A 12,821-nucleotide genomic window follows, 5' to 3' on the forward strand; every position below is an offset into this window, starting at 1 on the left:
GGGCCTCCGTCTGAGGAAAGCCCAGGGAGCTCTCATGGCAAAGGGCACCTTTTTCCTTTTTCCTCCTTTCCCTTCCTGCTCTTTCTTTCCCACTTGAGTCAAACAGGAAGGATGGCTTATCTGACAGTTCCCCTCCGTTATCACAGAATAACCGGATGCTGCTGCCCCGGCCCACCTCACTTCTCCACTGTCTCCCTAGGGGAGGAACAGTTTAGGAGTCACGGCTTGGGGCTCTCACTCAGGCCTATGCTGAGGCTGAAGAAGCCAGTTCCCGGTGGAAGCCTAGCTCCATGGTTTCTGGCCTCAGCAGCCCCGGGCTCTGTACTATATGGGGCACATAGTTTCCCCTTCCTACCGTAGGGATTAATGAGACATCCAGAAGCCAGGGAGCTATACCTTAAAGTAACTAGTCCCCATACGGAAACTGCTCCTGCTGCTCCTGCTTAGTCAGGGAACGTAAGACAGGACCTGAAGCTAGGCAGGAGCTCAAGAAGGCCTATATTATCTATCCCCTCCATGCACTGGACAGGGAGAGTCCATGAGCTGCCTGGTCCCATGTGTTCCTAACAGACCTGTCTCTGTAGCAGCAGAACCACTTCTGGGGATTGTTTTATAGCAGCCCTGCCTGGCCCTATGTGCCGCACCTGAGCAGCTCCTGCCTAGGGAGCCGTGACCGACCATCTCAGCTCCTCCTCCTTCCCAGGCAGTGACTGTCGTCAACAGCATTTGCTGTGACCTTTGATGCCTGCTCTCTCAAAGCCTGAGTCGTCCAGTTTGTCCCTCTGTCTTCATGCACACGGGTCATCAAGAAGAGTCATGCCATCCATGAATGAAAGTACTGAACGGCCAGAAGAGGGAAACTTGGGATGCTGAAGTCAGGAAGCTCAACAGGAGGCTCTCTTTATCCCCCCCTGCCTCAAAGCCTAGAGCAGATGGGGTCACAGAGGTCAGGGTCCTCAGCATGGAAGGATCCCAGCAGGTTCTCAACTCACATTCCCCAACAGTCTACTCCATATGCTGACCTCACAGAGAACACCATCAGGTCGCTACCTGGCCTTGACTAGAAATGAGCACTCAGGGAGACTGGCTACTTTCTACTATAAGAAACACAAGATATTTTTATACATAACACACCTAAACAACGAGAGGGTACAAACTGTCTCCTGTAGGAAGCTGAAAAATTAACCAAAGCAGGAAAAAAAATAAAGAAAAGTAAGAGACTAGAGAGGCATGGGCTGTCTCTAGACTCTAGGAAGCAGAGGTGAAGTGAAGGAACCATCACTGAAGGTGGGGGCAGGGAGAACCTCCATGGGATTTTGCCCCAGAAAGGACTTTTGGCCACTGGAACAGGACTGGAGTTTCTGAGGGAGCTAGAAAAACACACTACAGCCAGCAGACCTCACCAGGAGGTGGTGTGATGCAAGAATGAGACTTGGTGAGTCCCATCTCATTCCAAAATCTCCACTGAAGACAGTTAAGCTCAGAGAACAGAGCAGGGCCCAGTGGGCATGTCCACTCACTGAACCTGAACCAGAAGGACAGAGATCAAGGCCAGGGTTTCTGATGAGGCTGGACACCACAGGGCAGATTAGCAAAGAACAGACATTTGAACCAAGGAAGAACTGAGAAATGTGCAGGGGGCTTCCTCAAAGGCTTCAGCTAAATTCCAAATCATTTGTGTAGGCTGAGTCTCTGCACAGGGAAAACAGACAAGTATGTGCGTGAATGTGGGTGTGAGAGAGGGAGGTGTGTGTGTGTGACGTGAATGAGGACTCAGAGATCACACAAAAGTCACACAAGATTAGGCAGTCTTTGGGGCCCCACCTGCCAGAGAGCAGAAGGCCTGGTGATGTCAGCAGAGTCACAGAAAGGCCATGGCCTGGAAGAGCTGCCGCACTGCTGAGTAAGAGCTACTCCTGTTGCTCTAACCTAGTTTAAAAACAAGACTCTGAAGCTTTAAGTTGATCTGTAAGGAAATTAGTTGCCTACCAGAACAAAACCAAGGAAGAAAACAGCCCAGTCAAGTCCAGAACATACCAACATACCATCTACAATGAGCAACACAAAGCAATTACTTTTGAGGGGAACCAGAAAAATGTAGTTAAAATTCAAAAGGAAAACCAATGAGAAGAAACATAGAAATAAATATGATGATGGACTTATGAGACAAAGGCCTTAAAGCCACTATTATAAATGTACCCAAAGGTTTAAAGAATACACTGGCTGAGAACAAGGAAAGCTATAAAAAGGAATTTTCAGAGATTAGATATTGTAGAAGAAAACATTAATGACTTTGAAAGCAGGGGAAAGTGAAGAACAGGGGGATAATAATGCTGAAAAGGTAAACACAGGTTGACTGTCAGCACCATCAGAAATCTAACGCACGTGCAATTAAAGTCCAAGGAGAGGAAAAAGAAATCAGGGAAGAAAAATAAAAATCTCTTGGTCAAAGCAGATGAATCTCAACAAAAATCAGATTACTAAGAACTAGTATCATGGGTTAGTACTTAGAAAGGTCAGAAGGTTGGAAAGATGACTCAGTGGTTAGGACCTAAATTCATGATAGACTTTAATACACCAAAGATGTACACTATAAACCACAAAGTGAAAAAGAAATAATAGTAGAATATTAATGGAATAAACTTAAAAACACTTGATTAGTACTGCAGCATGCAAAAAAGTAAGAGTGAAAATGAATGATATAAATAAACAGAAAAACATATAGTGCTGAATGAAATCCAATCATGTCAATAAGCTATATTGAATGTAAATGGATTAAACTTTTCAATTAAAAGGAAATAGTTCATTTATTGTACTTTTGGTACTAAAGAATTGCATATTCTTTTTTCTTTTCAAGATAAGGTTTTTCTATGTAGCCCTGGATGGTCTGACACTCACAGAGAACCTTGTGTCTTTGTCTCCTGAGAGCCGGAATCAAAGTCATGCACCATCATGCCTGGCTTGTACATTCCATTTTCATTGGAAGCTTAAAACAAAAACTTTAAATATTCTAAGGGGGAGGAAACAGATTTAACACAGTGTGTGCATCTAACAGGATACATTCAAACAAACTAGCCAAAAATGAATACATCTTAAAGAGAGAATGGAAAAACCCAGATTGGAAGGTGAGGATTTTGAGGGCTTTGATTTTTCAGTACCTGATAAGGTAAGCCAATTTCTTTTTTAATGGCAGGAAAGGTTACAGAAACTTGAAAATTGTCAGCTAAGCTAACTTAACTGACACTACAAAACATATAACAAACTTACCTATGATTAATTAATAATCAATAATTTTGGTCAAGTGAACAAGGAACATATAGCAAAGAGAGGACATTTAGACGGTAGATCATAAAACAAAGCTCAATAAATTACAAAGATTGGAAATCACAATATGTATTTGACCATAATAGAATCAAATTAAAAATTAATTAAAATTTTTAAATAATTAATTTACTAATATATGGAAAGGGAATCTATTTACTAAATGATGTTTCCTATAAAGAAAATGCCAGGTTTGGCAAAGTGTTGAATTTCTATAAAAATATTTATAAAAAGCAATTCCAACTCTATATAAATTTTTCAGAAAATGGAAGAGAAAGGAATTTTCTTTGAAACTGCTTCTGTGAAACAATTCTGTTCTGACACATAATAAATACAAGAATGTCACAGCAAGAACATGGTATTGGCTGGAGTTAAAGTGGCTTTAACTACCTTGGAAAACAACGGCTACTCTCTGGCCATGCATGTGTTGTGAGCACACTCACCTGTGTGTGCATATGTGGAGGCCAGAGGTCAGCCTCAGACAGATTTATTAGCTCACCACATATTTCTGAGATAGAGTCTGCCACTGAATCCAGAGCTCACTGGTTTCACAAGAAGGGTTGGTCAGTAAGGCCTTGGCACTCACTTCTCCCCACTCCCAGTGCTCGGATCACAGGCAAGCGCTGCCACCGCTCAGCTCCTCATGCGTGCACGTCCCGCACTCCTTCCCTGAGCCGTCCACCCGCTTAAACAGCTAGCTGTCCTTAAACATACACCTACCAGATGATGCCACCATCCCACAAAGATGGCAGCTCGTCTGCATGAGATCCAAATATTCACCCAAGGAAAGAACCAGACAAGGGGCTGGAAATGTCTATCCAGACCGTGGGATATTACTTGTCATTTGTCGTTCAGTGCCCAGTATATGGGGATTACAGAATATCGCACCCTTTATAAAGCCACAGCTACTGGTTTGTGTAAGTGGCACTTTCTGATGTGCACAACAAACACCCTCATGATGTACTTCTCGTCTTGTGCCTTAAGGGGCATGGGGCTGCCTTCAGAGTGAACTACTGAGGGGCAGGCTACCTCAGTGACAGAGCACATTCTGTCGCAGTCCACATAAGCTGGGAATGAAAACTCATCCGCAGTAACATAAGCAGACTGGTGGGGGTGGAAACAGCACATGAGTGATCACGAAAGGGCACAGGTGATGGCAGATTAGCATTCACCATCTGAATTTTGGTACATCCATGGGCCAAACAAAAGCTTACCACTTTTACATTATAAATGGTGGGAACTTCGTGATGGGATCGCCACATTTCACCAAGGTTATTTAGTGCTTTAGAGACTCACTGAAAATATTTACTTTCTTGATTAAGAACCCCTAGTCACACCCCGCTGGTTGATCACGGGCACATTCCTAATTTAGGATTGTAGTTCCCCGCCCTTGGGAGAGTCTGGTTAAATGTCAGGGGAAATCCTGAGAAATTTTACACAGAAGTGAGTAGAAAACACACTCTGGAAAGCAAAGCAACTGACCAAACTCCCTTGACTCTGCACTTCAAAGCTTTCGCTGGGATGGCTCTTCTGTGTGCATCTATGTGTACAAATGTGTAGATCAGAGTTGTGTACATTAACTATACATTAACCTCACTGTGATGGCATCTTCAAAGTGTGCATCCATGTACACAAATGTGTATATGTAATCTGAGTTGTGTACATTAAATACACTTTTTTTTTTTGGTTTTTCGAGACAGGGTTTCTCTGTAGCTTTTGGAGCCTGTCCTGGAACTAGCTCTTGTAGACCAGGCTGGCCTCGAACTCCCAGAGATCTGCCTGCCTCTGCCTCCCGAGTGCTGGGATTAAAGGTGTGCGCCACCACCGCCCTGCAATATACATTGTTTTAAATCAGAAATTTTGGCAAAGAAGATACATCCCAATACTGCAAGTTCCTTCAGCCCATATCACATTCATTTTCTGATATTCTCAACCTTAATAAAATATAGGCACAATGACTCATTAAAAGACATCACATTTACTACAGTAGCAAAAAACAAACACAACAAAACTAAACAAAAACAAAACGTTAAGAATCCACATTCATCTCAACAGAAGGAAAATGCCACACGACCCTAATTTGCAGGCCCAACTTCCAGTGAACTGAGGGAAAGGCAGCCTGAGCTGCGGAGGGCCACTACAGGAGCCCGCTGCAGCCGGCTCAATGGTGGTGATGAAAATGATGACACTTAGCCGTCAGCAACTGAACCCTGTGAGTTCAACACCATACAACACACCCTAAAACAAGACTGTGAAGAGCACAACCCCTCAGATCGCAAAAGGAAGACAGACCAGGAGGGGAGTTGCTTCTATTAGCAGATCATTTTACCATGAACAAGAAATCTACAAAAGAAGGGACCTACAAGGACTAACAAGCAAATTCAGTGAACCTGCAGGATAAAATCCAGAATGCAAAATTCTACTACTCCCATGAAGCAGCAGGAACAACTGGGAAATTCAAGTGTAAGAATTACAGCAGCATCACAAGACACAAGATAGCTAATGAAACAGGTGTTAAGACTGAAGAGCACACGCGGGCTGAGAGAACTAAAGAAGCCCCAGACCCTTGGAGGGATACACTGTGGCCAGGATTGCCTGAGAGACCCAACACCACTGTAATGCCTGTGCTCCTCAAACTGCTCCACAGACTCAATGTAACCCCCTCAAAACCTAACTGACTTTTTCTTTCTGTCTCACTTGTCTTCCCCCTTCTCATCATTATTATTTCCGTAGAAACTGGCAAGCCTCTAACATTTATGTGAAAAAATAAAGTTCCTAGATGAGCCTATATTCTTTACAACAGAAGGACAAAGTGGAAGACCTGAGAAGAGGTGCTCTAAGACCTCCTGAAGAGGGGTAATAAAAAAGAGCACTGGTGCACGGAGGAAAGTGCACACTGAATCCATGGAAAAGAAAAACATCCCTGGACATTCAGCTGGTTCCAGCAAGGGTACCAAACAACCAAACAAGAAAAGGTAAGTTCAACAAAGGCTTTTCAACAACCTGGAGTCTACACAGATTAGGACCAGCCTCCTACCTCACCTCAGTCAGGGGCTAATGCAACTCAACTGCAGCCCCAAATGTGGACGTTAAAATGATCTAAAACATTGCTGCCAGCAAGGAAGAGACCCTCACCATTATGAGGTAGGCAAGGATACCCCTGAGGAAGGATTCAGAAAGCACTGTAAAAAGAATGATAAACTATGTTTTACTGCAGGAGGACCTTCTACTCCTTCAGCCAATAGTCACTGAAGTACGAGCCCATTGTGCTGCAGGAGCGCCTTCTGCTCCTCCGGCCAATAGCTGTTGAAATACCAGCCTACTGGGGCGTGGTCTATTTATCTTTTAAAAAAAGTGGCCACTTCCCTCAGCTGGCGCTCTGGCGTCCGGCTCTGCTTCTGGCGACTAGGCTCCTTTCCTGATTGTGCAGAGGGCTGTTGTCTGGGATGGTGATCTGTAAGTTTTTCCCCCTTAAATAAATAACCATTTTATTAATCATAATTCCAAACTGGTGTGGGATTGTTTGTGACTTACACCTTCAATTGCCAGAACTCATTACAGATGGTTGTGAGCCACCATGTGGTTGCTGGGAATTGAACTCAGGACCTTTGGAAGAGCAGGCAATGCTCTTAACCACTGAGCCATCTCTACAGCCCCCATTTGTAGTGAGGAGCTGCGGGCTGTGTTCCTGCCACCTGGCTCCCGGCTGCCTGGCTAGCTTATGCACCAAAATAACAACACAGAAACTGTATTCTTTTAAACACTGCCTGACCCATTATCTCTAGTCTCTTACTGGCTAATTCTCACATCTTGCTTAACCCATTTCTAATAGTCTGTGTAGCACCACAAGGTGGTGTCTTACCAGGAAGATTCTAGTGTACGTCCATCTTGGACTGGAGCTTCATCACGTCTGCCCCAGAAAGGAGAGGCATGGCATCTGCCTCACTTCCTCCCAGCATTCTGTTCTGTCTACTCCACCCACCTAAGGGCTGGCCTATCAAATGGGCCAAAGCAGTTTCTTTATTAACCAATGAAAATAACAAATAGACAGATGACTCTCCCCCATCAATGTTTCATGAAAGAAAATTACCTGCTCATCAGTGGATGCTGCATGGAAACCAAGTCTGCCAAAGACTGGGAGAAACTATCCATGTGATGAAGGATGCGGAGCAACTCAAATAAGAGTATCTACAGCCAACAAAAGAGGGACAAACAACAGGGAGAGGAGAGGAGAGGAGAGGGGGGGAAGGAGAGAGACGCCCCAAACCTTCCCAGGGGAGGCTGAGATGCTATGGGCATTTTGGAAAATGGCTTGTCAGTTCTAATAAAAAAGAAACAAACCTATTCCCTGGTATCTCCACCCCTTGGTATTTAGAGCCACAGAAGGCAGCACACAAACCTTCACAGGAATTCTACTCATGTCAGCCTAACGCTGGAACTGATCCAAGTGAGCAGGCAAGTGACCAAACAGATGCAGATTCAGCAAGTGGGGGATCCATCAGCAGTAAAAAACGGAGCTGATAGTATGACACACGTGGGAAGCAGACACAAGTGCACACATGGGACTCAGGAGAACTTCCACTGTTGATGTGGGAATGCCATATATCAATCTGTTGATTTCATTGGTTAAGCAATAAAGAAACTCCTTGGCCCTGATAGGTTAAAACATAGGTGGGAGGAGTAAACAGAATAGGATGCTGGGAGGAAGAGGAAGTGAGCTCAGACTCGACAGCTCTGCTCTCTGGAGCAGAGGCCCTGCTTCGCTCTCCTGGGCATACACGATGAAGCTCCGACCCAGGATGGACGTAGGCTAGAATCTTCCCGGTAAGCGCGGTGCTTACACGCATTATTAGAAATGGGCTAAATTAATATGTGAGAATTAGCCTAGAAGAGGCTAGACAGAAATGGACCAAGCAGTCTTTAAATGAATACAGTTTGTGTGTTGTTATTTCGGGCATAAGCTAGCAGGCGGCTGGGGTGCTGGGACACAGCCCCGCCGCACTTATTACTACATGCTGTTAGCCTTTTGGATTCTCATCAGAACCAGGGACACACGTCCAACTATGGCCACCATGCAATCACACCTCCACACCCAACTCCTACCACCCCTACACAAGACACCGTCTCATGCCCAGCCTTGCAGAAGTTACCCTTTGCTGAAACTAGACCAAATCTCATGCCGTATTTTAAAAAGGTGTTTCTAAAATCCTAGAAGACATCAATGAGTACCAGAGAAACATATCCAACAGGTGCAGAAAAAAGTCTAAAACGGAGAGAAAAAAATGAAACCAGGAGGTAATACAGGGAGCCCTTTGGGAGGAAAGTGCCTTATGTCAGAGATGAAGTTAGGGTGCATGTGGGGGGCCCCTTCCTCTCATGTCAAGGGATTCAGGGTGGAGGTAAGCTTGCAGCTGCCTGGTGGGGTTCAGGATCCACTCCTTATCAACATGCTCTGGGAGGAAAAGGAAGTGGAATAAACACAACCTCATCTGCCTTAGGCCTTGTTAGGTCATGCCTCTCTAAGTACATTCTGGGTAGCATCCTCTTTGGCAGCAACTACCCACAAACAGCCCAATGCCTGGGCACCAGCATTAGGAGCAGAGATCAAAGGGACAGAGCAGCACCCACAGTAGATGGTCTGGCTACACAGTGGACATCAGGGCCACAGAAGACACTACCTGAAGTCACCACCTCCTGCAGGTGTCAGTCTGGACTCCAGATGAAGCTCACCAGGCAAAGGGTCACACAACAGCCGGACAGTGAGCCAGACCAAGAATCACAACCCAGTGCAAAGACAGGACTGAGGCTGCCATCCAGTGAGGAGTATGTCCCAGCTGTACAGCTCTGCCAGCAGGGAGGAGTTCCTGGGGAAGCTTCTGATACCCTGTTCAAGCCCTAGACATCTCTCTCTCTCTCTACTCAGATGCCCTCAGGGGACCCACCTGCTTATGCTGCTACTGAAAGTCTGGGACCACCCCTGGAGAAAAGGTTTAGATGCTGTGACCTCCACAGGTTGTCTTTCATCCTGTGCCTCAACTCTTTCCAGTTCTGCAGTGAGATGCCCACACAGGGAAATTAGCAGAGGCTCCTAAACACCCCATCCAAGTATCCCAAAGGTCATGTGTGTCCTGTCTCATCACAACGTGTATGTCCACCTGTACAGGAAAGGGTGGAAGGCTGAGGCCCTCTGGCTCACACACTTAGGGATGGCTCCATCTGACTCCCATCTGCAGAAAGGCACCTGGGAGTCACCAGGTAGGCTGACAGGCATCCAGAGTGTGGAGAAACAGCAGTACCCAATGGAATCCCTTTCCATTTTATCAGCAGAGAATTAAGGGATTATGGGTCATGGTCACCAGGAAGCCCGCGATGCCTGAGGCTGGTTTTCAGATTTTCAGCCTCACACATTAGCAAGCCTTCTGCCTTCTTAGTTTTCTACCATCACAGCATAAGGGCTGCCTTGCCCAGGTTCCCTCCCGTCAGGGAGGCTGGACCTTGGTCCTACATCCTAAGACAGACACTATGGAGACGGACGCAGAGCCAGGAAGTTCACACGTGCAGGACCCACTGTAGTGCTTGGATAAGCAATCTCCACTTCTGATGCCCAGTAGGAGAGGCAGGCCTCTGAGCTTCCGTGAGAGAGCTCCACCCGATTGGTTCTGACACCAAGCAGGCTTTCTAGGCTTTCCTACCTCATAGTCTCCCTCATGGCTCAGGCTAGACCCAGACACCTGAGAGCCCAGACCCAAGCTCACCTTGCTGGCTCCTTCCCGGGAAAAGCTCCAGATTCTTGGTCAGTGGCTAACCCCTGCCCCTCCCGAGGCCTCCCCATCCCCCGGCTGGAGAAAGGACTCACTGATGGGGGCATGTAAGGCCACGTGCTCCTGGTAGGGCGTATAGTACTTGTACTGCTTTCCACAGAACTCACACGTGTAATTGCCGGTTTCTGCAGAGGAGAAGGAAGTATGAGAACAGGTGCTTGCCCCTCCCCCAACAAAACATCAGCATCTCTTAGCCTCCAACTCCTCTTCATTCTTGGACCATGAGCCAGACTCAGCTGGGACTGTAAAGTTGCACTGCCTGGTTCAAATCCCAGTGTGGCCTCTTTTGTAACCTCTGACAGTTAGAGCTCTATGTGTGGTGGGGGTGCAGGGAGGCGGGGCAGTTGCAGATACACATGTGTGCATGGGTTATCATATATACGTGTGGACTGGTATCAACTTTGGATATTTTTCTCCAAAGCTGTTTACTGTTTTGAGACAAGGCCTCTTGCTGTACTCGGAGCTCACTGACTTGGGGGAGCTGGCTGGCCACTGTGCTTCAGGAATCCACCCTTTTTTGCCTTCCCAGTCTGGGATGACAGGTGCACACTGCTGCCCTTGGCTTTTAACACGAGTCCTAGGGATGTGAACTCAGGTTCTCATGCCTGCATGCAAGCACTTTAACTGAGCCAACTCTCCCGCCCCTAACTACGTCATGCCTCCATTCTTCTACCTGTAAAAAGAAGGTGAAAGAAGGGCCACCCTAGAGGATTGCTGCGGGGTCAACTCTGAGTGGCAGCCCTGGTGCTCAGGGGACCCCAGCTGCCCCGCAAAGCCAACCTTTCCATCTGCCTGCCCACTGCAAGGGTCACAGCCATAGTCTCTTATCTCTAGGACTTTGTCCCCAGGTGTCACCACCCACCAGAGCTGGGGTCACACTTCTTAGTTCTCACTGGGCCTAAATATCTATTTATTTACTTACGTATTTATTATTGCATGTGTCTAACGTACATGGGGTGCATGCGTGCTACAGAGGACACGTAGAGTTCAGAGAACATGGGTTCTGTTTTCGAGTCCACTGTAGCCCTTGAGCCATCTCGCCGGTCCATCACTAGACTTAACTTTCTATCTCTCAAGGTTCTGCCTAAATTCTCCTTTAAAGACGTCTGATGTAAAATGGTTCTTTTAGGACAGTGCTAAAATAGGAATAAATACAAGCTCGAAGTTTTTAAAAGGAGCAAGTGCAATCTTGCATGATCCCTACACCAAGTGGGACATCTTCCCCCAGGGCATCACCAGCTACCTCGCCCTGCCCCCACACTCCCATCACCCTCCTCTAGGGCATCTCTCTGCTGCTACCATTTATCTGGCTCTTATGGCCTTGAATTAGCCAGCCCTGATCGATATCCTCTTTGTAACCTGGTGTATTCAATCGACAATACTTTGTGGACATCTTGCCCAATCAATAAGTATTGATCTCCAGGACTGCCTTTATCGGCTGCATGGCTCCCATGGGACTTGGGAATTTGCTGAGCCAGTTGCCCTCCACCAAGGGACATTCATATTCTTTCAAGTCACACACACACATAACACACACACACACACTTAAAATAATGCTGTAATCCACATCTTTGCAGGGCTTTTGCATATTTGCTCAGGAGCCGCCTGTGATTCTAGGGATACTGAGGTGGGGAAGGGGCCACAGTGCCTTCCCCCAGTCACACACCGCACCCCTACCACCTCTCTGGTTTGCGTATCTGACCTGGGAGAAACCATTCACTTACGCTACAGGTTTTATTTTCCGTTTCCTTGATTTCTAAGGAAATCGACTTACTTGTATAATGAACTATTGCTTCCTTTTGTGACTTTCCTTTAAAACCACTACATTCTGTAGATCTGTGATGTCAACACGATGTCACATGTATCACGGGCAGCTCCACCTCCAAGGGCTTCTCAGCCTACTTTGCTGGAAGCTTTAGGATTTAGGGTAGGTAAACAATTTTAGGAGCTGACTCAGGAATGCCAAAAAGGTATGCATTTTAGTTCCTGTCAAGGTTGTTAAATCAACGGCATTAATTATATTATTCCAATATTATATAGCCGTGTCTGCTTGCTCCAGCAAAGACTAAAGGCTGTGCTACCCCCCTCCCATTGCTTTCCCGATTTACTTTGATATTTAGGTACATATATCCCCCATATATATTTGGTGTATGAAAGCTATGGCTCAGAATCTTTACTAGAGGGCTAGGAATGGAGCTATGGGTCAAAGAACCTGACCTATAGCTTGAACCTAGCATGCAGGATGTCCTAGGTTCCCTTCCCAGTTCTGTGTAAACTGAACATGGCGGTGACACTTGCAGTCCTAGAGGGAAGAAGATCGGATTCAATGTGATTCTCGTCTACACATGGAGTCCTAAGTCATCCTTTGACATGACAGCCAGTCCTGACACACTGCTCCTAAGTGGTTCCTGGACCACGGGAGCCTGACCGAAACCCAGTATAAGATCAGCTGAGAGAAAACTTCTATGGGTGTAGCCCATAAATTTATGTTTTAACAAGAACATTCTAATGCATGGGAAAGTTTAAGAAGCATTGCTCGAACATTTAATTAAACCATTTATTAGTTCGTCTGGTTTTAATATTATGAAGTTCCCAGCGATCTGTCAGGCTGTGATCTCTTCTTGTTTGCATGTGTCTAGTGACATGCTCTGATGGTCCTGCGTTCACATTAAACAGAGA

At 46.1% G+C, this 12,821-nt stretch overlaps 1 protein-coding gene across 3 annotated transcripts in view; it reads right to left on the reverse strand.

Annotated features, from left to right (window-relative positions):
* Window positions 1-12,821, reverse strand: part of Znf618 (zinc finger protein 618) — a 174,274-nt gene that overhangs the window by 20,206 nt on the left and 141,247 nt on the right. For all 3 annotated transcript variants that reach the window (XM_050121782.1, XM_050121781.1, XM_050121783.1), the window contains one exon: window positions 10,178-10,267. In XM_050121782.1, coding sequence (XP_049977739.1) covers window positions 10,178-10,267 — 90 coding nt within the window. The remainder of the gene's footprint in view (window positions 1-10,177; window positions 10,268-12,821) is intronic.

Source organism: Alexandromys fortis, unplaced genomic scaffold (assembly GCF_014885135.2).
Source record: "Alexandromys fortis isolate MF-2015 unplaced genomic scaffold, M_Fortis_MF-2015_v1.1 scaffold_183, whole genome shotgun sequence".
NCBI lineage: Eukaryota > Metazoa > Chordata > Mammalia > Rodentia > Cricetidae > Alexandromys > Alexandromys fortis.